Source organism: Lepisosteus platostomus, chromosome 9 (genome assembly GCF_059453375.1).
Source record: "Lepisosteus platostomus isolate fLepPlt1 chromosome 9, fLepPlt1.hap1, whole genome shotgun sequence".
Taxonomy (NCBI): domain Eukaryota; kingdom Metazoa; phylum Chordata; class Actinopteri; order Semionotiformes; family Lepisosteidae; genus Lepisosteus; species Lepisosteus platostomus.
Genome location: NC_142619.1, coordinates 5,686,375 through 5,710,997, shown reverse-complemented (window position 1 = coordinate 5,710,997; position 24,623 = coordinate 5,686,375). Strand labels below are relative to the sequence as shown.

General features: G+C 40.7%; 1 protein-coding gene across 2 annotated transcripts in view; it reads left to right on the top strand.

Annotated features, from left to right (window-relative positions):
* trim24 (tripartite motif containing 24) overlaps window positions 1–24,623 on the top strand; it is a 45,891-nt gene that overhangs the window by 9,889 nt on the left and 11,379 nt on the right. For both annotated transcript variants that reach the window (XM_088646655.1, XM_088646654.1), the window contains exons 2-9: window positions 283–401; window positions 5,454–5,601; window positions 7,420–7,552; window positions 15,865–15,981; window positions 16,588–16,702; window positions 18,212–18,358; window positions 20,671–20,785; window positions 21,788–22,185. In XM_088646655.1, coding sequence (XP_088502781.1) covers window positions 283–401; window positions 5,454–5,601; window positions 7,420–7,552; window positions 15,865–15,981; window positions 16,588–16,702; window positions 18,212–18,358; window positions 20,671–20,785; window positions 21,788–22,185 — 1,292 coding nt within the window. The remainder of the gene's footprint in view (window positions 1–282; window positions 402–5,453; window positions 5,602–7,419; window positions 7,553–15,864; window positions 15,982–16,587; window positions 16,703–18,211; window positions 18,359–20,670; window positions 20,786–21,787; window positions 22,186–24,623) is intronic.

Genomic DNA, 24,623 nt, shown 5'->3' with positions numbered 1-24,623 from the left:
CAGCCTGGAATATAAATCCCAGGTGTCATAGAATACAATTTAAGAGTCCTAATATAAAAATTCAATGAGTTAAATATCTAAATAAAGATCTTGGGCTGCAAAAAGATCAATTTTAGCCTTTAGCCCCAGTATATGCTGTGGGTTCATGCCATAAATCACACTCAAAATTCGTCATGGAGTTAAGATGTATCCGAACCGAAGTGAAGTGCATTTTTCTGCCGGGAAATTGAACCCAATGTTCATGTCGTTATCTGAGCTTTTTTTTTTCCTTTGATGTTTCAGTTGGTGTTATACGGTGCCCAGTATGCCAGCAGGAGTGTGTTGAGATCGATGTAATGGAGAACTTTTTTGTGAAGGACACAGTAGAAGTTCCCAGCAGCACTGTGGAGAAGACCAGTCAGGTAAATTAACTAGAAGACACACATGCATTTTTTTCCCCAAGTGTAATGTAATTTTTAATCTAATGTCTTTGTAAATGTATTTGAAATTATATAACTTCCATGTGGGGGATGCTTAGAACACATAGATACTTGATTGATCCCGTGAGGGAAATTGCAGTGCACCAGCAGCTTAACACAGTCAACACAGCACAGTGTAACAAAATGATACAGTAATACAACAATACAATACATACAGTACAGTCAGTGAGAAGTGCACTATCAAAATATCATTATTGTTTTGTATGGGCATTTCTTATATAACATATGTGTTCCTGTGTTATACAAAATTAGGTTATAAAAAAACATAGCTTCAGTGGTAATTGAGGGAATATGGGGTAAAATTTGTTCACAATAACAAAGGTATTTTTTTCTATTGTAATTGGTCATATTATTAGTTTGAATCTCTTCCTTCCTAACAATGTGTTTTAAATAATAAGATGATCAGTGTTTGCATCACTAAGAGAGGAGAAATGCTGCAGTGAAGTCAAAATTTTTCATGAGATTTTTTAATTGATCATAAAGAACATAGGAAACATTTGTAAACCAATCAAACATCCTTACACTAATATAGCACTTTATAGGGCTTTTCTGGATTCAAAGTACTTTACAGGTAATGGGGACTCCCCTCCAACTGAAAGCCCCTGAAACTGAAGGCCCCCACCTGGATGATGCGACAGGTGCCATAGTGCACCAGAACATTCACCACACACCAGCTCTCAGTGGGGAGGAAAGCATAGTGATGAAGCCAGTTTAGAGATGGGGGATTATTAGGAGGCCATGGTTGGTAAAGGCCAATGGGAAATTAGGCCAGGACGCCAGGGTTTCACCCATACTCTTTTTGAGAAATGCCCTGGGGTTTTGTGTCTCATCCAAAGGACAGCACCTTTTTATAGTATAGTTTCCCCATCACTATAGTGGGACATTAGGACCCACACAGACCGCAGGGTGAGCGCCCCCTACTGGCCCAACTAACACCTCTTCCAGCAGCAACCTTAGTTTTTCCCAGGAGGTCTCCCATCCAAGAAGTGACCAGGCTCACACCTGCTGAGCTTCAGTGGGGCTGCCAGCTGTGAGTTGCAGGGCGATACGGCTGCCGGCAAAGTTTCCAAAGAATCAAAATGTAGTAGCTGAGCACACAAATTTGTTGCACATGCAGGTAGTGCAAAAACTGACACTAATGCGCAAAACAATACCACACCCTGCCAAGCGTGCGTTTCTGTATGAATAGTTAGGCTATAAATGAGTCACATCATATCCAATATGCACCTGTTTCTGCAAAAGGGTGTTCCGTAATAAATTGCTTTATTGCCAGCAGCGTATGATCTATGCTATTTAAACTAAAATTATATCTAGAACTGATATTTTGAGATTTGTTTCGGAGAATAAAAACACTTCTAGGTTTTTAGGCTTCATGCTCCTCATTGAAATCTACAACTTGCTGACAGCAGCCACTGATTGAAATTGGTAAAAATGAACCCTTCCTGAAATATGACCTTGTTTTGCAGTTTATTGTATTTTATTGTTGCTTGTATTATTGTATTTTAGATTTTAGATTTTACCAAGTGGTTTTGCCAATACTCAAAAGCAAAGAATGACCTTGAAAGATTGTTAAACTGAATTTTGTTCACTCCTTGTTGAGCTTAGTGTTGTGTGCTTGTGAATGTGAATTGGAAGCTAGCATGGCAGGGAATGATGGCTTCAGAGTCCACATGAAATGATCTAGCAAGAGGCATATCCTATAGGGCCATGAAGCAGTCAGAACGGGTGTTCTCTAGAGTGTCTGCTTGGTCTTTTACTTTTCTTTTTTAAAAAAAACTTTTATAAGGCAATTTGTTAGACTTTCTTCATACAGTTAACAGTTTAGCTTTGTTATTTTTCAGGACCTGGGACAATGATCTGTTAAAGAGAACGGTCTAAAAATCCTGTGGGTTTGGAAAGCACCTGGCTGTGTTGTAAAACACGAAAGGGAGAGATGGATGTTTTTGTTGAACTGAAACTCGATAAAACTTGTTAAATCCCAAAAGCCCATCAAATCTAAAAAAAATGAAAAGGTGTTATTCTGTTTGTAATGATTACTAAACCTAAGCTTAATAGCTGTTTCAGTTTCACTGAACTGCATATCTCTGACCACTCTTTATTCAGTTGGGTGGTGATTGGAAACTTGCAAAAATTACAGTTCAACAGGACAAGGAAGCCTAAGTATACAACAGACCTTTGTCCAATGTAAGAAGGTTGATTCAGCAAATCCAGATTGGATAAATTGAACACTTTGTAATAAATAAGGATATATTATCGTGTTCATGTAAAGTCACAGATTTATACCTTTTTACAGATATTGTAAACCACATATGAATGTCCCTACCTATAATGAATGGTACAAAATGAAAATATAATAAATATTTGTAGTACAATAAAAGAATAAACATGCCTAATACTTCTGGCAAAGGCAGATTACATATATAATATGGTTAAACAGAAGCAGTACTAATGCTGTTAGTGCTAAGCCTTTTGTACAAGAATGTCTTTATGTTCTTCTTCTGTCTACAATAATATTTTATCTTTTGTGGTTTATCTGTCCCAGTTTGACAGAGAAAAGCTAAACATAAAATATTAAACAAACACATGTACAAAACTATGCATTTCAGAGGCCTACATTCTACAGACCCATAAACCCAGAATTGCTAGCCCTGTAACACAATTCAAAGCCTTCACGGGCTATAAAGAGAACAAATAAAAGAATCTGATTTAGGACTCAGTCCCCTTTTCTTCAACATGGATATCCAAAAGCAGATGAGAATGTCTCCTTATTCTAAAGATGCAAAACCAAAATAGGAGAGAGAATTTTTAGTCTGTGGATTTCAAAATACAGGAAATGAGAATTTCCTAAAATAAATAGGACTGTAAGCTCTGTATATAAAAGTGTTTGGGCAAGAACATACATTATTATGGTATTGAAGTGGATCTCCTCTTGAAATTATTGTGTAGTTGTACAGTATTGTTTTAATGCAGCAGTAATTTCAGAAATTTATGCATTTTCAGTGGCTGGACCACAATGGGACATCCAAGAATATTGTTACAAATGTTTGAATTATTATCAGTTATTATTATTATTATTAGTTTTAATGACCACAGAGAGTCTGAACCTCGGTTTTACGTCTCATCTGAAGGACGGCGCTTTTTTACAGTATAGTGTCCCCGTCAGTATACTTGGGCATTAGGACCCACACAGACAGCAGGGTGAGTGTCCCTTACTGGTCCCACTAACATCTTCCAACAGCTCACACCTGCTGAGCTTCAGTGGGTGACCAGTAGTTCTTTATAACCTTTTGTTTGTAAAGCATATTTCAATAAACCCCCCCCCCCCCCCAATTATTCTGCTACTTATTTTCACAACCTGTAACAATTAACAATTAACATATTGCTATGCTGTGGTTTTCTTACTAAGTGAGGGAATTAACTAAAATGTTTCATTAAAAGTCTGTATTGTATCTTGTTAACTATGTATCTTTTTACCTATATGTTATTAAATCCATCCCAGGATGTCTGGTCTCAAACGATTACATAGCCACATAATGTTTTTATGCATAGCTGGCATAGTTCTCAGGGAGATGACCGAGTGACCTCTCCTGGAACAAATGGTCTATTCAGCAGAAGGGGCTGCTCTTCATGCAAGCCAGCAGTAGAGAATATATATGTACTGGTCAGCTTTTTAGAATGACCATATAGCCATAAGGTAAACAGAGAGTCATGTGGGAGTGTATCTTGTATAGTTTGTTTCACTATATAAAAGAGCACTGTAAACGTTGTTTTTTAAGACTCCCATATACATATGAAATAAAGAGGACTTTCAACACACAAACTCTCAGCTGATGCCCTTTGTTCGGCACAACATAAGTCAGAGGAAGTGCCGGAGACATGTTTTGCTGAGATGATAAAAATGACGTCTTCAGCAATGACCAAATTAACCATTATTTCTTCAACACAAATTACTCTCGGAGGAGTTATAGAAGCCAGGAGTTCTCACCTAGTATTACTTGATAAGAGGTGTGTGCAGTTTCTTTTAAACATTTTTGCTTAAGATGGTGTCAGGGGTGACGGAATAACTCTTCAACGTTATAACCTAGCCTCTTCCTAACAGTAACTTACCCATAATTATTTCTCAGCATTAGAGCACATTAAACTGAATCTTTTCAGTCCATCCCAGTGGATGTGTTAACATTGCTAACCTGGAGTGAAATTTGGTCTAATTACTGTCCTATTAAGAGGTTTGCAGTTGTGAGGGCAATACAAGTGTGAGATGTTATAAACAAAGTCTTCAACAATGACCAAATTAACCATTATTTCTTCACCACAAATCGCTCTCGGAGGATTTATAGATGCCAGGAGTTCTCGCTTAGTATTACTTGATAAGAGGTGTGTGTAGTTTCCTTTAAACGTTTTTGCTTAAGATGGTCTCAGGACTGAGTGAATTACTCTTAAACATTAAACTTCAACCTAAAATCCTCCTAACAATAACATACCCACAATTATTTCATAGCATTAAAGCACATTAAACTGAATCTTTTCAGTCCATCCCAGTGGATGTGTTAACATTGCTAACCTGGAGTGAAATTTGGTCTAATTACTGTCCTATTTAGAGGTTTGCAGTTGTGAGGGCAATACAAGTGTGAGATGTTATAAACAAAGTCTTCAACAATGACCAAATTAACCATTATTTCTTCACCACAAATCGCTCTCGGAGGATTTATAGATGCCAGGAGTTCCCGCTTAGTATTACTTGATAAGAGGTGTGTGTAGTTTCCTTTAAATGTTTTTACTTAAGATGGTGTCAGGACTGAGTGAATTACTCTTAAACATTATACTTTAACCTAAAATCCTTCTAACAATAACTTACCCACAATTATTTCATAGCATTAAAGCACATTAAGATGAACCTTTTCAGTCCATCCCAAGAGGTGTGTTAACATTGCTAACTTGGAGTGAAATTTGGTCTAATTAGTGTCTTTTTAACAGGTTTGCACAAGCTGCGAGGACAATACAGAGGCCACAGGTTTCTGTGTAGAATGTGTGGAGTTCCTGTGTCTCACCTGCATTGAAGCACACCAGAGAGTGAAATTCACCAGGGACCACACCATCAGACAGAAAGAGGAGGTATCTCCAGGTACTTTGCTTTTATTTGCAACTTTATAATCTGAGGTAGTACTCTGTTGTGACCTATTGGGTCGACAGCCATCGTTGAAACCTGTCTGATTTCCTGTAAAATCAAAATGGAAATCCATCCATCCATTTTCTAACTGCTTGTTCCATTTCAGAGTAACTAGGGCGCCAAACAGCAGGCTCGCTTTAGGGTTTACCCTGGACGGGATGCCGTTCTGTCACAGGGCACACGCACAGACAAGCACACACCCACACCAGGGCCAATTTTTCCAGAAGGCAATTAATCTGCCAGCATGTTTTTGGCTGTGGAAGAGAACACAGGGAGAGCATAGAAAGTTCACACAGACATCGCCCCAGGTCCATTGAACCCAGGGCCCCAGCGCTCTGTGTGGTAGCAATGCTAGCTACTGTGCCGCCTCAAAACAAAAATTGAATCCAAACATATATTACCTTTCAAGGCCCTAAGGAACTGACATCGTGCTAATTTGGTTCCTAGTAGCAAAAACGATCTGTGAGTCATAAACAAATTGGGTAAAAAGTGCCCACTTAGTCTTAAATGCATTTCCTTTCAGTTTCCATTTGAATCCCAGTTCTTAGTTTCCTGCTCTTCCTGGAGAAATTGCCCTAGCAGATGATTTTTTTTATTCTCAAATACCCACGTTTTCTTATATCTAAAGGATTCATGGATCCATTATTTTAAGCTTTGGAATGCTTTTCTTGAGATTGATTTCAAAGCACCAATATCTTTTTATTTAATGACCAAGGTGAATACACCATGTTCAATGCATTAGTAGGACCTCAATAGAATAATTTTAGTATATCATCCCCTTTTATTAACTTTTATCCCCTTAACTTTTGGTTACTTTATATTCTAACATTTTGTTTGCCTTTTTAAAAACGTCCTCACATTGCCTAGAAGATGTAATTGTCTTAATATAATCACCCAAGTCTTTATCATAAGTAGCCTCTTCTTATTGACTTTTTCTCATTTGTATTTGTGGAGTTTTGGTACCTGCAGTTGTCTACATGAAGTCAGCTGCTAGGTGTTTGCACAGTCTTGAATTTAATTTAAGACTAATCTAAGACCCATTCAGGATAGGAAAGAGATTTATAGCAAGAAATTAAAATGTTGTGTAATCTGCAAATGCTATTGGTCAAAGCTATGAATGCGGCAGATAGCAAGAACGTGATGAATTAACTAACTCTTTGCATATATGCATCCCAATTCATGCAGTTAGGGTTCTGATTGAGTGATGTGGTTTTGTTTTATGGTATTGTTGTTGTTCTGTATTATTGTTCGATTGTTATGTTCATGAGCTCTTGATGTGCAAGACAGATTCCCTTTGGGCCAATAAAGTTTAATTAAGTTCAGTTACCTCCTGCAAATTACAGACTGAAAAGGGCTGTTATAGGTTGGGTATGTTTGTATATTTAATTCAAAGCAGCCTATCTCTTTTAAGTAACAGTGTTGCTACTGCTTTCAAACTTTTTTCACTCTGCGTTAAAATAAAAGGCGAGTCTGCCATGCAGGAGATTTCAAACACTTATAAAACTGCTCAGATTTGTAACGTTTGTTTTTCATTTTCTGAACAGAAAACCGATTCCAGGGAAGCACAACATTTTTCCCAACCTCACCAAATAACCACCCATCACTCCCCATGAGGAAACGGTGATAATTGTTCATGTAGGAAAAAAAAACAGCTACAGACGAAGAAAACAAATCGTGGAAGTTTTAATTCCAAGACTGCTTCCGTTAGCTTTCTGCTAAAATAAGCCCCCAGAGTAAGACCTGACCCTGAAATGCAGAATCTCTGTTTTGCAGAAGCCGTCTCCATCTCCAGCCAGCGGCCTGTTTTCTGTCCCATTCACAAGAAGGAGCCCCTGAAGCTGTTCTGTGACACCTGTGACCGACTTACCTGCCGGGACTGCCAGCTGCTGGAGCACAAGGACCACAGGTTCTCACAGCTGCTTCATGTCTTTCTGTCCTCCGACTTCCACTGACCGGTCTGTCCGTCCTCTGACTTCCACCGACTGGCATGTCCGTCCTCTGACTTCCACCGACTGGCATGTCCGTCCTCCGACTTCCACTGACCGGTCTGTCCGTCCTCTGACTTCCACTGACCGGTCTGTCCGTCCTCTGACTTCCACCAACTGGCATGTCCGCCCTCTGACTTCCACTGACCAGTCTGTCCGTCCTCCGACTTCCACCGACCGGCCTGTCCGTCCTCCGACTTCCACCGACCGGCCTGTCCGTCCTCCGACTTCCACCGACCGGCCTGTCCGTCCTCCGACTTCCACCGACCGGCCTGTCCGTCCTCCGACTTCCACCGACCGGCCTGTCCGTCCTCCGACTTCCACCGACCGGCATGTCCGTCCTCCGACTTCCACTGACCGGTCTGTCCTTCCTCCGACTTCCACTGACCGGTCTGTCCTTCCTCCGACTTCCACCGACCGGTCTGTCCGTCCTCTGACTTCCACCGACTGGCATGTCCGTCCTCTGACTTCCACCGACTGGCATGTCCGTCCTCTGACTTCCACCGACCGGCATGTCCGTCCTCTGACTTCCACCGACCGGCATGTCCGTCCTCCGACATCCACTGACCGACCTGTCCGTCCTCCGACTTCCCCTGACCGGCCTGTCCGTCCTCCGACATCCACTGACCGACCTGTCCGTCCTCTGACTTCCACTGACCGGCCTTTGCTACTGTTGCTTAGTTTGGCATGGTGGCTCTTAGCCAGGGATTCTTTGGGGTCCTTAGTCTTTCCACGTATCCCCCCCAAAACAAAGAGAAACACTGTATTCCCCCACCCCTCCAACTAACATTGCACTGGGTAAAATCAGCGGTAGACATGTTGGTGAGCATTTCTGCATTTGAAGCGTATGGTTAACAGTAGCTGTATTTAGAATGAGCAAACATTTTGGCAAAAATGGGGGGGGTCTTACTGAGAGTAAATAGGGATTTTTAGGCTCAAAACCCTATTAGTGTAAAATAAAATGTGTATATATAGCTGCTTTAGTGGGACTAATCTCGGGTATGATGAGCAGTGCATCAGATTCGGCATCCATAAACAATAAGGCATAATTTTATGGTTTATTTTTTGCTTCAGCTTTTAGTGTGTGGTTTGTGTAAGAACATGGATTGTTTCTTTTTTTAACTTCATGGCATACCTGTTTCAGGTAAGAACAGCTATGCTACTAGCGTAAGAGAAAATACCATGAGAAGATACAAAGAGCACTAAGAACATAAGAGAAATAAATCTCGTTGACGGCTTACATTACAAATAATTTGTGCAGTTGCTTGGGGGTGTTTTTGTAAGTGCCTTCTAAAAGCTCTTGTTTGTTATTTATGTAATGGATTATATTGGTTTTTTTGGCGGAACATCTAGAAAATAGTTTCACTGTCTCTTACGTCTTGGTTTAAATTGATAGTGCGGACCTGGCTGAGTTTGTCTGTGGCGCCGTCACTACCTGACGCAGCGATGCGCCGGTGCGTTTGGGTGGCAAAGGCAGAATCAATCGAGTGGGGGAAAAAGAAAACGGCCCTGGAAATAGGATAGAGTAAATCCCATAAATGTGAGGGAGTGGAGTGCCGCTGGGAATTCAGGCTCTTTTCCAAGCGTACGCCAGTATTTCCTGTAAGAATGTAAACGAGAGCTTCAGGAGAATGCGTGGAAGAGCTCCGACTCGACCGCGATAATCCTGTGTGTCTGCTGGATTTCAGCCATGGTGATACAGGAACAACTGGTACGGGATTCATCTTGTACCTCCAGGTTAAGCAGCAATGAAAACCTGGGAGAGCCATACAGCAGTGGACATGGGACCTGCAAAACAAGTAACTTAGGAGCTAAATATAAACAATGGTTAAAAACACTCGTTTCAACCATGTTGACAGTTGCTAATGGATTTGGGCAATGAGTTTTGCCAGATGTGGTGCTTTTGAGTGGAACTAACTCTTAAGTACATCAAAGTGTGCAACAGTATTTCATTTACCTGTCATTAAAAAGCCGTTATCGTTAATTAAACCTTAATAAGAAAAATTGGGCCTAGACTATTAGTGCTGTTTATGTGAGCAGGAAAATCTTGAAAGTGGATTCTAGATTTGAAAGTAGTCTGGGCAGTTTACATAGAATGATATTTGTTGGTTTAAATTGAGCCATTCTGGGCATAACAAAGCCCATTTAGCCTTTATTGGTTTAATTTTGTTAAAATAAAGGTATATATGGCTTAATCCTTATATATCTGAGTCGATATTTCAGTGGTGGATTGCACTGGGGCCTTAATTAAGCAATATTATGCACGTCGTATCTTTATGACTTTATTAACATGGCACTTCAATTGGGTCAACAGTAATGCCCAGGTCTCTCATTTCCATTTGGTGTCTGATTTTGTCTTTGACAACAAGACTACTGATGTCACCATTTCACCAAAAAAATGGCTCTTGGGAACTTAAGAACACAACCTCAGTCTTAACTTTGAGTTGTGTTGCCCCCATACCTTTGAATCACCGGTATGATTGTGAAGGGCAGAGACTGAAGCTGTAGTATCTAATGTGATCTGTAAGTTAATAAGTGAAATCTTAAGTCTGCTGTTACCATGGTCTGACTAAAAGAGCCATTAGTATCCCAGTCATGATGGGAGTAACCAAGATTTGAAACACCCAAGTCTTATAGTTCAACTCCTGGTTACCAAATGAGAGTTTCAGGTGGAATTCAGATTCCATTAGAATTCGTTCTTTGTTTTAAAAAGTTACCCCACCCATTGTGGGTTGAAGGCTTTTATTTAGCTGACTTATTTAGCTCTCAAAGAATGCATGACGGCTCTGAGCAGGTGGATGTCTTGTGAATAAATATATCTATTCCATGTATGTCCTTTTACCCTAACGTGATGTTCAATTATTTTTACAGTAACGCAGGAAGGTTAATCGCTGCATGCAGTGGTGTATAAAAGGAAAGTCCTAGACATAAGATTCAGAGTTAGTTCTGTTGTGGGAAATCCTTCATCAAAGGAGCAGGACCCAGTCTTGCGTGGATTCAGTTGTTTTATTGAGCTCAATGATGACATCAACGCACGTTGGATCTGACCATCCTGCAAGGGTTTCCCAGCTCTTATATACAGTCAGGAGAAAGTTTGTTTCACAATCTGAGTGCTTGTCCTGTTCTTTGATATGTAATTAACTCCGTTTTGCTCTAGGTTCTGTCCTTTGATATGCAGCAGACATTGGTCTGGTATATCCTATTTGTGGGTGTTGTTCCTGTCATTTACTATGTAGCGTTAAGCCACTGGGGCTGCTAAAGCAAGTCAGCTTTAGTGCATCTTAGTGTAACTTTTGTTTGAGGCTAAATTAACAGACCCCATCAACACCTCTCACAATGTGCTTAAGTGGTAATACTTGATGCTAGATAAGTGAGATATATACATGTTCCACTTCAGTTCTGAGGGAACAGACTGGTTAACATTCCTATCTCCTAAAACCTGTGCTTAACTGTGCACTAGACATGGATAAATGTCCCTGTGATCCGTTACTGAGAGTGTTAACAGGTACCTAAGATGAAAAATGAAAGTGATTCAGTTATAATCCACCAGCAAATAATTAAGTATCTCAACAATGGTTCTGGGCTTTGCATTTGTCTAAACCCCAACAGAAACTTTTGTTATATGGAAGATGATATTGCAATGAAGCTGCCATTTTCCATGCATTAACTGTACGGTCATTAAAAATCCCAGGGCGTTTATTGAATCAGGACTAGGGGTGTTAACCCAGGTGTCCTGGAAGAAATTCTCCCCTCTAGATTTTACCAGTCATGGCCTCCTAATAATCCCCATCTCTGAACTGGCTGCATCACTCTGCTCTCCTCACCACTGATAGCTGGTGTGTGGTGAGCCTACAGGTGCACTATGGCTGCCGTTGTAGCATCCAGGTGGGGGCTACACACTGGTGGTGTTGGAGGGGAGTCCCCATTACCTGTAAAGTGCTTTGAGCGGAGTGTCCAGAAAAGCATTATTATTATTAACAGACAAAGACACAGATATTTGATTGCGATTCCTCAAAAGGTACAATGTTAAGTGGCTGCTGAAAAACATGTTTTGACAACTTCTGCACACTGGGGTTTAGGGCTGAGTCAGTGAGCTCTTCTGAGCCTAACAGTTACATTGAGATTCCAAAGTTTGAAAAAACATGTTTATTTCAGCTGAAAAACACGTTTTGAAAAGTGTGCTGTTCCTGCCACATAAGTTACATGGGGGTGACCAAAGTTGCAGAAACATGTTTATTTCTGCTGAAAAACACATTTTGACAACTTCTGCACACTGGGGTTAAGAGCTGAGTCAGTGAGCTCTTCTGAGCCTAGCAGTTACATTGAGATTCCAAAGTTTGAAAAAACATGTTTATTTCAGCTGAAAAACACGTTTTGAAAAGTGTGCTGTTCCTGCCACATAAGTTACATGGGGGTGACCAAAGTTGCAGAAACATGTTTATTTCTGCTGAAAAACACATTTTGACAACTTCTGCACACTGGGGTTAAGAGCTGAGTCAGTGAGCTCTTCTGAGCCTAGCAGTTACATTGAGATTCCAAAGTTTGAAAAAACGTGTTTATTTCGGCTGAAAAACACGTTTTGAAAAGTGTGCTGTTCCTGCCCAATAAGTTACATGGGGGTGACCAAAGTTGCAGAAACGTGTTTATTTCTGCTGAAAAACACATTTTGACAACTTCTGCACACTGGGGTTAAGAGCTGAGTCAGTGAGCTCTTCTGAGCCTAGCAGTTACATTGAGATTCCAAAGTTTGAAAAAACGTGTTTATTTCGGCTGAAAAACACATTTTGAAAAGTGTGCTGTTCCTGCCACATAAGTTACATGGGGGTGACCAAAGTTGCAGAAACATGTTTATTTCTGCTGAAAAACAAGTTTTGACAACTTCTGCACACTGGGGTTAAGGGCTGAGTCAGTGTGCTCTTCTCAGCCTAGCAGTTACTGTACTTGCCACATTAAGGGCAAATTTCCCTTTGAGAATGACTCAAGTACTGTATGTTCCCGGTGGTTTAGAGTCAAGCTGAGATAAAATTGTGATGTAGCATTGATTTTAAGGTTAACGGCATAGACAAAGGTTTACTGTCTTCATAGGGGTTTTAAAATGATGTTTTTTAGGGATATGTAGTTGGATAGAGCAACATGCAAAGGGCTTAGCATTTCTCTTTCTTCTGGGAAGGTGAATAAGACTGGAGAGGCATGAGGTCAGTAGAAGAAACCGTCCACGATTTGATATTAGACCACGTTATTATAGCCTCAGTATTTCTAGAAAAATATCATTACTCTCAGTAAAAGTAGCATGAGGTGAAAGTTCTTTGGTAGTCTAAAAACTATCTGTTTTTGGTTTGTGATATTTTCTATAGTTGTGTACTGCAGTTCAGAAGAAAACGGGAGAATTGGGTCCTAAATGTAAATGGTACTTGAAGGTTCATGAACGGTCAGATTAGTGAACTGTTAAGATTTTTATACACTAGCACTAACCACTTCACCACTGTGTGGTCCGGATCTAGACATATCAGATGCAACTAGGCTACATTGTTATGAACAGTACTGTTGTGTGTTTGATGGGGAAAACCTAATACTTCTTCATACACACGATTCATGATATTTAGAGGGGTTGTTGCACAGTCCTGGAGCTCCCCCTGCTGAAACTGAAACAAATAGCCTCCTGTTTACTGTTTTCTAGAAAGCACAATAAAACACAGTACATGTGCTATTCTTGTAAAATGACATTTTATTTTTAACTATTTGATAAACCAGATACTTTTTTCCCCAATTATAAGTGGATTTGCTAGAGCACTTAGTAATGGCAAGTCTTCTCTGTTGTGTTGTCTTCAGTTGTGTTTGGCTAGAAATCCCTGAAGAAAATGGAAAAACGAAAAACATAGTTATAAAAAATATAGTTTGTACTGCTTAAAATACAGTTTACGTCAGATGTGGCTTTGAAGTTTTAATTTTGTAACAGAGGGAGAGCAGAGAATCCCTGTCTGGACTTTTGAAACTAGGATAACATTCATGGTTTGGTAGTAATTTGATCTGGTCCAAATTAGAGGAGACCTTGTGTTGCATACTGTGGTTTTTCAAGTACACTGTAGGGACTGATTATACTATCCATCATGCTACAGCTCTTCTGGGATTTTTTGCATTATGTTCACTGGTGAAGAAATATAGTTAAAAGAAGAAATCTGAACTTTTACAACTTAAACGTGTAGTGGAGAGGTAATTGGCAGACACAAGTACCATAGTTTTCAAGCGTTCATCACCAATGATACCAGCTTAAGTCAGATCAAAAGGTCAGCTAACTTTTTGGAGTTATCTGATCTGAATAACATACCTGTTCATTTACTGCAAAATCCCGAGTATATAATGTACACAAACTAAATTGTGCATGCTCTTATGTACATGTTTTTATGCAATTCAAGATTTGGGTGGACAAGAAAAGTTCAATTAAAATGGTAAACTTCTTATAAGTCATTGCCTGATTTTGGCTTATGTATGGGAATCTGAAAACAGTCTAACCCTTGAGTACGAGGGAGGTCATCCGTAGTGTCAGGAAAAACAAAATCCACATAATGTCACAAATCAAGAACGATTGGAAACACCCTGTGTGCGGTTTTTGGATTATTTTGTCTACTGCTAATCGGGAATTATACATCTGCATTTGTAATGTATAATAACATAAGAATGGTTACGCATGTCTCATCCAGCTGTTTCTTGAAGAGGTCAGAGTGCTGGCTCCAGCAACATGGTTGGGTAGCATCTCTCCCACAACTGACTGATTCAAGGGCTGCAATATCTTTTCTATAATGTGTCCGTGACCAAAATGGTATATTTTTAAATGGTGTAATAGCTGCATTCAGAATATATACTAACATCCAAAATATATGCACTCAAGTGTTTGTTTCTGCAAGTTTGTACTTCACCCGAATATGCTCTTGCATGTGTACGTATAGAGAAGAGCCATTCGTGATACTGTAGTGATCCTCCCTTATCTGTCCTGGCTGTGTCTGTCAGTGAGATAGGCGGGACAGCAGAGCAGCATTACAGGCTCATCCAGGGTTTGTGCTGCATTGATTAACAAGTTTGTGTTAATCGTGGAGGGGGTTAGAAAGCATGAGCACTCAGTAGAGCTGGGAGGAATTTGCCACCTCCTGAGCTTTAGCAACACAGATAGCTAAACCTCCAATTTGTACAGCAAAAGACGGGTTCTTAATTTTAATGCGTTTTTGTGATGGTGCAGATACCTTGCACTGATTTGATCTTAGCCCAGAAAGCAATAATCATAAAAGTTTCAACGCGCAGAATGAGATTGATCTCGATTGGCGGAATTTGGAACATACAGGGCCTGGGTTCCTCTGCATTTGGGCTGAAGAGCACAGCTCCCAAGTTCATTAATATAATGGGAGTAGACATCATTAACCAAGGGAAATGGTGTCAGGTCGACACTGCCACTCGCTGTTCCCCAGGCTACAAGGAGATCGTAGTTAGAAAAAACATTCTCACCTGGAGCTGAGATTCTGGGGGGATCATCGTGTGGTTCAACAGGTCCATACAGCCTGAGAAGAGAGGAGAGTCGCATGTGTGATTTGTCTGAGATCAGAATAGAAACCCATTTGTATAGGACGTGATCTTTTCCGGAGTAGTGGAACTGTGGCTAAGGATCTGCGCCTGTAGCTGGAAGGTTGTCGGCTCAAATCCTGCAGCCGGCAGAGGAATCCTATTCTGTTGGGCCTCTGAGCAAGGCCCTTAACCCCAATTGCTCCAGGGGTGCAGTATAAATGGCTTTCTCTGTGCTTTGACCCCAAGCTTCTCTCCCTGTCTGTGTGTCTCATGGAGAACAAGCTGGGGTATGCGAAAAGACAAATACCTCATACAAGAGATTGTATATGGCCAATAAAGTGATCTCTTTCCTCTGTGCATTCTACACTCCCCCTGTAAAGTCACCTTTCTACAGCGAGAGAATTCTCTACAACCTCCACATGGTGATCTGTTAATTTCAGGGCCAGAGAAATGAGCTGCTCAACGGCGAGCTCAATGCACGAACAGGCTCGCTGTCAGACTTCACCCGCGCACAGGGAAACACATGAAATATTTGGACATAAACAACATAATATACTTGAACAATCCAGTCTGGTGGGTTTATCAGACTTGGTATCCATTTAGCAAAATCTCAGATTGAAACTCCTGACAGGACAAAGAATGCTAATCCTTGCATTGTCTGTCATTTGGCTTCTCTCCTCAGGTACCAGTTTCTGGAAGATGCTTACAAAAATCACAAGGAGTGTCTTGAGACGATGACGATGCAGTTACAAGAGAAAAAGAAGTCAGTGGAGGCAGTATCTGATGTCATAAAGAGCAGGTAATGCCACAAATCAAGAGCCTTTGTCCTGAGCAGTTCATGATAAAAGTACGTGTGTAGAAATTCTTTTAGGATGGCTTTCAAGTGGACTGTAGTTTTTTTTTGTCTTCCAACAAGACACCAGTGACAGGAAGAAATGATTTTTGGCTGCAAATTGCAACCTTTTGCAGAACTAGAGTTACCTCACCGTAGTTTTTGTCTGATAAAATACCCTGAATACAGTAGTATGATAATTGTCAAAACGGTGGAAATACTTATGGTGTTTTTTAGTTGTGGTTTTATGAACAAATTCCAAAACATTCTTTATGAAAACAAGTTTCCCGTTTTTCTGCTCATGGTTTCAAATTTGAATGTTGTCATGGTGAATGACGACATCTCATGAGGTGATCAGTGTTCTGTTTTAATGAGAGTGTGCTTTTATATATACGCATTTATTTAGTCCTCAATGTCTAGCTTTTTTTTAAGAGCTAAACCACAAAATCTAACTTTTAAACTTTCATTTTTATTGCAGTTACATGATGCTGCTCTGTGCTGTCTTACACGTTTGTTAGTGAGTTACTTAGTCTTACTGAGTATTCCATATGCCATATGTATTTTTTTCCCCAGACTCCAGCAAGTGGATGAGAACCATAAAGCAGTTAAATACGAGATAAACATGTCCATCTATGCTTTGTTTGTGGAAATTAAGAAAAGGGGCAAGGCTTTGATTAATCAGCTCGAGGTGAGTTTGACTTTATTTGTGGATGCAAGGGTTGGCGTTGTGACCTTTTTTGTTAATGGCTCCCACCAAAATTGTATAATTTAGCATTATGAACGTCTTTGAGGAACAAATTACCTTTGCAGACCAAGAAATGTTTGTGTGTAATACAAATTCCTAATACAATAAATTGTGTATGGCCAATAAAGTGATCTTATCTTATCTAAAGAGCTGTTTGGCATCCCCAGTTTCAAGGGTTATGGAAGTATGGAACAAGCAGCATAGCGAGGTTGTTGAAGCTGATGCTCTTATACTTCTTTCAGGAAAGTTGCAGCTGTATCTCCCTGCAACTCACGAAAGGCAGGGTTTACCTAAGCAGGTGTGAGCCTGGCTAGGACCTCCTGGGAAAGCTAAGGTTGCTGTTGGAAGAGGTGTTAGTGGGACCAGTAGAGGGCGCTCTCCCGGCAGTCTATGTGGGTCTTAATGCCTCAGTTCATTATTGGGAACACTATGCTTTAAAAAAGGTGCCATCCTTTGGATGAGATGTTAAACCAAGGACCTAACTCTCCATGGTCACTAAAAATTCCAGGGCACTTTTCCAAAAAGCATAGGGGTGTCAACTCCTGTGTCCTGGCCAAATTGGCCCCTGGCCTTTATCAATCATGGCCTCATAATAATCCCCATCTATGAATTGGCTTCATTACTGTTTTCTCCTCCCTACTGATGGCTGAGCAAATTGGTGCATTTTTCACATTATCCAGGTGGGGGCTCACACTGGTGATGGAGGGGAGTCCTCATTGCCTCTAAAGCACTTTGAGTGGGGTATCCAGAAAAGTGCTATATAAGTGTGAAGATTATAAGAAACAGCTGGGTGAGATCCTTGGATCTTGGATATCTAACAAGATAGATGGACTCCTTAGGAACCTCTCTTAGGTATCCTACTTGAAAGACTGAACAAACACATTCTTAGGGAATGCAAAGCTAGAAGCTCTGCTAGGAAGCAGAGACGCAAATGTTTTAATAAATCGATTCAAATATAATAGAAGGAACATGCTTTGTGCAGGGATTGCAAAAGAACAGGATCCAGTAAAAGTAATGACTTGTAAGCAGGGGTAAATATATAATGGAAATGCTGAGGGAAGGATCTGAAAGAAGGAAGTGTTGAAAACGAAGAGGATTTTTCATTATTACAACAGCAAAGAATGTATTGTCTTAGAGGTAAAAATGTGAAACGTTTACATGGTGGAAGGAAAATGAATGATAAATTAATATTTCACTCAGTGTTTACCACGGAGGAAATTGACTACATGCCTTAGTGCTGAGAAAGCAGGCTTGCACGAAAAGCCAGAAAATGTTAAAAATCCCTTGGTTAGAACTAGAAAATTCCCGTGGCGTTAAAGAATTCACATCGTCCAAATTAGCCATAGAGGTTGATGTATTGTTTTAACTTTGGAAATTAATCTCTGTTCTTTAGGCGTTAGATATTCTTGTATGTTCCAGTTTTTTACCACGGTTGGAACTCTTTCTTTCCAGGCTATGAGGAAGGATCAAGAGGCCGTCCTGAACAAGCAGCAAGAAGACATAAACTTGCTGTCCAAACAGCTGGAATACGTCATGAACTTTACAAAGTGGGTGGCATCTAATAACAGCAGCACTGCCCTTCTGTACAGCAAACGGCTGGTAAGAAGCACTCAGTCTACTGATACCTTCTGCTAAAGAGAAGCTTCCAGACTTTAGATATGACAGCCATTTTGTTTTTTACTTTTGGTACAGTGCTTCTATTGTTCAGCCTTCCTAATCTGTGAGTAACCTAAAATGATTCTTTTTTTATCTTTTCAATTGTAATCGCCACTGGTGTCATTGTTTCTTTCCTTACATGACTCAACTTGTTCAGTGAAATAGTAGGGATCTCTTTGTGCAGGCAAGTAAGCCATCAGTCTTGCTTTTGACTGTTTTCCCCACCAGTGGCCTATATACTTTTACTCTGCCCTTTTCATTTCTTACTAGTTCTCCTCTTTTTTTTTCTATCCACGACCCGCAGCAGACGCAAAATGTGAGTGCTGTGGTCCACCTGCCTTCACTCAAAATGAATGTCACTGGTACCGACAGCTCATGCGGCCTCCCTCCCCTCTCTTAATTCTTTTTGATCTCTCTGCTGCTTCTTTTCACACTGCAGATCATTGGATATTCCTTTCGACACCCACTGATCTGTTTCTGTCCTTCCTTTTTGCTGATTGTACAAAGTGCGATTCCTAGCGTTGCTCGGTCTCCTTCACACTAGGCTATGTCCCTTTACTTTTCTTTAAAACTCATCTGTGGGTCATCCAATGACTTCCCACAGCTTCCTGTGTTGTCTTTATGCTGGTGGTGCTCAAATCTCCCTCTTTTCCTCTCTCTGATGCTCATGTCTCCTTCCATACCTCTGCTTCCAAGAGTCTGTCTTCTTGGATGCCATTTCATCATGTTGAACTACACTCGTAGTTCGTCCCTTTGCCTTTCCCTCCTGCCTCTTTGAAGCTGTCTCGGTTCTTCTTCCATCCTTTCTCCCGTTCCTCCTCTGGGAATAACCACTGACTCACTCCCGGCCCTTCCTTATCCCACCATGCGTCTTCCCCTGGATCGTTTCTCGAGCAAGATGTACAGAATCTTGCCCCTTCGTTGCCAGCTACTCTAGTCCAGGCCACGGTTCTCTCCTGTCTAGAAGATTGGAGGTATCTTCTGGCTGACCTCCCTGCAAGTGTCCTTGTCCGATTCAAGCTCGGCGAGATGCAGAATTCTGGATTCGTCCTATTTCTTCCCCACTTTCCCCATGCTACACCCCCACCCTCTGCCACAGCGCGATGCGAAACCCTTCATTTTTCCCTGCTGTGTTAAACTCTTTCCTCCTGCCCATCTCCACCCTGGACCCTCAATCACATTCTCCACTCCTCCTCTGCTGCTAGGTGTTTCTCTCCACCATCTCCTTTTCCCCCACTCTGCCAGCCTGTGCATTCTCCACCCTTTCTTTACAGTTGTGGAAAAACCTCCCCATAGAAATGCTTGGTTCCTAACCTCCTTTCAGCACCTCTGAAGACCGGTGACCAATTGGCTCTCATCTACAGCTTTCATTAACATTTACACTATTTTGCATTAATCCTGATTCTCAAACACTTCGTGTAATTTACTAATTGCATTACTTTCCTCATGGAACTATATTGTCCATATCGCCGCTTTGCATCTGTTCTTTTAGTATCTGTTGACATCATTTTAGTACTTCATATTTATACACTTTGCTTTTGGAATTTGAAAAGTTTTCTTTGTACTTACACTTAATGTAAACTTCATGTACATTGTAAGTTGATCTGTATTCAAGATGTATTGCATACGTATCAATATTGTTTAAATCTGTTAATGTATTTTGTTGATAGTAATCTGACTAGGTTTTATACTGTACTCACACATATTTGGGACATAAAGTTGTTCCTGTCATCTCAAATTTTTCTAGTTCAAGAACCTAGATTTAGTTTTTTAATTTACCAATAAGAGCATGAAACTTCATGAACAGTTTTAATTTATAAATCCATATTTCTTTGAAACTTCTCATTCTTGACTCCTGAGACTTTTTAAATTATATTTCTTGTGGCTGAGTGTGTATCGTTATCAACTTTTCGCAAGAATAGTCATATTAGGAAACTTAATGTAACTAATTTCTCCAGTTGGTAATAGGCTACAGAGCTCAAAAAGTACAAAAAGTATTTGTATTTAACCTTGAAAAACTGGACTTTGAGAATAACCTGAAATGAATTATATTTATTAAAAGTCATATTCTACAGCTAAAATTATAGAAAGCAACTTTTTAAGTGCTCCTTAAAGTACACAAATATTTGCTACTATATTCTTGGGAACTATTGGAGGAATGAATGTACCTTGGAGGACACATTTATAGGTTTAGGAATACTTAACAAAGCACATAGGTTCTACCTATTCATTTGTTGTTTTTCCTTTTGTTTCAGATTTTGTTTCAAATCCAAAACCTTCTGCGGGCCAAATGCGAGATGACATTTATACCCCAAAATTCTGTCCGATTCCAGTCCGGTCTTGCTGCTTGGGCTAGAAATATCGATTTTGGTAAGATTCAAAATAAATTCAAATATACATTGTATCAGTAAATATGAATGGCTTTCAAATAAATCTTAAAGATCTTGTTATAAAGTTTACATTTCACTTCTGGTAGCAATATACCTGTTATACACTTTTAAATATGTACATACTGTATATACTGCATTAGTAAATATCCTTGGAAGTTTAACTCCACTTAAACTGTTTGGAATCTGACTATATCGGATCATCTGGTGAGTTTTGTGGGAACTTTTAAAATGGTTCCCACAAACATTCACTACGATGTCAGCCTCTTAATACTGGACCCAGATAAAATTCAAAAGGATCTCTTCACTTTTGAGTTTGGATAAAGGAACTCCTTGTTGAATGAAACAAGTTGTGGCGTTGGAGTATTAACATAAATGTGCACAAAGCAAGTCCAGAAACAGATACACAAGTATTATTAGAGGCAGTTGTTATTCATGCCTGTCACTCTGCTTTGTATCAGTTCATTCTTTCTGTTTATGTTTTAATTCATTCAAATGCCTCCTACAATATTCAGTTGATTGCATTGCTTGGACAAAAATCTTGCCATTATCCACTATTTTAATTAGAAAAGTGCTGTATATGCAGTGGTCGTCATGCTGGCAGAGTAGTCAGTGTTACTGCCTTGCAGCACGAGGGGCCCTGGGTTCAATTCCGGACCTGGGGTGCTGTCTGTGTGGAGTTTGCATGTTCTCTCCTGTTCGTGTGGGTGTCCTCCGGTTGCTCTGGTTTCATCCCACAGTCTAAAGACACACTTGTACGTTAATTGGCTTCTGGCAAAACTGGCCCGGCTGTGAGAGTGTGCCCTGTGATGGTTTGGCATCCCATCTGGTTTGTACCCAGCCTCGCGCCCGTGGCTTGCTGGGATAGGGCCCCCCTTTCCCCCGACACACCGAACCGCAAGAAGCGGTTTTGAAAGGGCATGGCTAGAAGCACATGCTGCGTGCTGAGGCTCCAGTCGGGTGTTTTCTTTCTGGTCCCCCACAGGAACTCTCATGATCGATACGGACCCCGCCGTGCAGCAGAGCAACTTCCAGAACGCCCAGGCCGCGCTGAATGCCGCTGCCCAGAAACCAGGAGCGTCTCCGCCCAGCTTCCCCTCCGTCTCCTCCTCCCAGCCGGCCCCGGCTGTGCCCCCAAACACCCTGGCTCAGCTCCAGAAGCAGGTGGAGCGCTTGTCTTACCGCCCTGGCCGACAGCGCCAGCCCAGAGGCTGGGTGTGGCACATCCACGAGCCCCCTGTGCTCAAGCCTCAAGGGGGCGTCCAGGGGTCCCGAGTTCAAAGCCCGTCTGTGGGGTCCCAGCAGGGCCCAAGATTTGGCGCCCAAGGTCTGGTTCCTCCAAGCCCGACTTCAAACCCACAGAACCCTGGATTCCTCACCCATGTGAGTTGTTTCTGCAATTACTTGTCCCTTTTTAGGCCACAAAGATCTACAGAAATCATAGATCACAGCTCGCAGGCATTAGATTAGGAAGACATCACTCAAGCCCAGTGTTTTTCTTAAAGGTCGACAGATCCAAGATCCAAGACTAATTAATTGCACCACAATCTATTTGCCCTCCAAGCTTTCACTCTCTATGTGAAATTATATCCTCCCTACTAATTTGTTGCTGTTATATATTTTTTTTAAAGTGGCTTAAATGCAAAATGGGGTGTTAGTATGGATAGTATTGCAGGTTATTTGAGATTTTTTTTAATGTCTTAAATGCTCCACGGTTTCTGTCCTGTTCCTCCATATTATAGTATTTGAACACCTTGCATGCAAGTACTTTTGTTTTAGTCTTTTTTGTATCTTATGATTTGGGCATAACTGCTTTTCAGCCTGTGCAGCCGTGCAAAAACTTAAGACATATTAGACACAAGCAGGACTTAAAATATACAGTGCCTGCTAGACGGTCTACAGCACCCTTTCCCAAGTAACACATTTTGTGACTGAAATCAACTCTAGAATAAATAAGAATCAACCTTTTTGTACACATTGTAACACTCCACCTCCAAGTGAAAAACAGACGCTCATACATTGTGAAAAGTAATTACGAATGGAAACCTAAAAAAATGGGCTGGATAGGTGTACATTCTCCTCAGTAGTCGCAATTGAATCGGCAATATCTAACTTATCTCATGTGTTCAGGCGATTCTTGTTATGAACAGAATTTGTTCCTCTCTAAAAGGCTAGTGGGCATAATTTTTGCAGTGTTGTTCACTGTCTTACCAGCATAGGAGATATAGACTAGATATTCCCCAGTCTATACTATACAGTAGATGCATTGCCATAACCATGGGACATGAGCAGAAAAGAACATCAATCCGAAGATGTGTTTTCAGTTCCAATTCTTGTTTTCCAGTTCTGTTAATTCACGAGCCCCTGGAGTCTACGATTGCAGTGACCCTTTTACACAGTCATAACAAATGACAGTGTTATAAGTGGAATCTCTTCAAGCACATACATCTGCTGTTCGTGGTTTGCTGATGTTATGTCGTAGAAATACACAGAGTGTTCTTCTTCTTTGAAGAGGCCACTAGCACTTGATCTAGATGTAGCATTTTTGCCAAGTTTTAAACATTTTAAATAATGTCCTTCTATCTGTATCGGGGAAAACTTATCCACTCCAGTTTATTTGAGAGAAAAGATTGAAGTTGAGAAAGGAAATATGTTTATGGTGATAGCTTGAACTTTTGACTGTATTCAGACTGTCGGTGTAATATATTTGTAATAATTTTTACAGTTTTGAACTGAGCCAGACAGGGTTCATGCATATATTCACCTTGTTCAGCTGCTCTTCAGTTCTCTCCTAAAGTACAATTTGCTAGATAAAGAGTGACATTCATAACTGCAGAAAAAGCCCTTTGTGTAAAGTAACTGGTCGTGACTATGCTTGTTGATAATGTGTATTTTATCTGTTACCTGCTCGCTCAGTTATAATAATAATAATAATAATTGCTTACACTTATATAGCGCTTTTTCTGGACACTCCACTCAAAGCGCTTTACAGGTGATGGGGACTCCCCTCCACCACCACCAATGTGCAGCATCCACCTGGATGATGCGACGGCAGCCATAGTGCGCCAGAACGCACACCACACATCAGCAGTTATGCAATCAGTGGACACATAAAACCAATCAAAATGAAAAGCTTAACTTGACATTTTACCATATATCACCACATTTTTTGTCAAAAGTTTTAAAGTAGTGTTTTAGCAAATTTTGGGAGGGCTTGTATTGGAGATACAAATGGCATGTAATTTGAGTTGCAAATGAAGCTAACTGAGTGGCATGCTGACACAGTGGTTAACATTGCTGTCTCACCGCCCTGGGGCCCTGGGTTCAATTCTGGACCTTGGGTGCTGTCTGCATGGCGTTGGCATGTTATCCCTGTGTTTGCGTGGGTCTCCTCCTGGTGCACTGTTTCCCCCCTCCCCACAGTCCAGAGACACGTGGGTACGTTATTTGGCTTCTTGGTTGTGTGTATGTGTTTGTGTGTGTGTCCTGCAATGGACTGGCATCTCATCCAGGATATATCCCTCCTTGTGCCTGTAGCTTGATATTAGTGCTGCAAAATTGAGTTATGCAAGTATACTGGGGCATGCACAGCCACAGTATCAAGGGGTTTATAAATGATGTCTTACAAGTTAAGAACTTGGAGACCCCCAGGACTGAGGAAATGAATAAGACATTTGTTTCAATGCTGAAGTAATAGGAAAAAATAAAATGTCCAACCCCTATGGCTCTCAAGGGCAGGAATAATAATAATAAGTAGATAAATAAAGACAGGACAGAGATGTCCTTTGATAAGGGAGTGTTTTTAACTCTGCTTTCCCCAG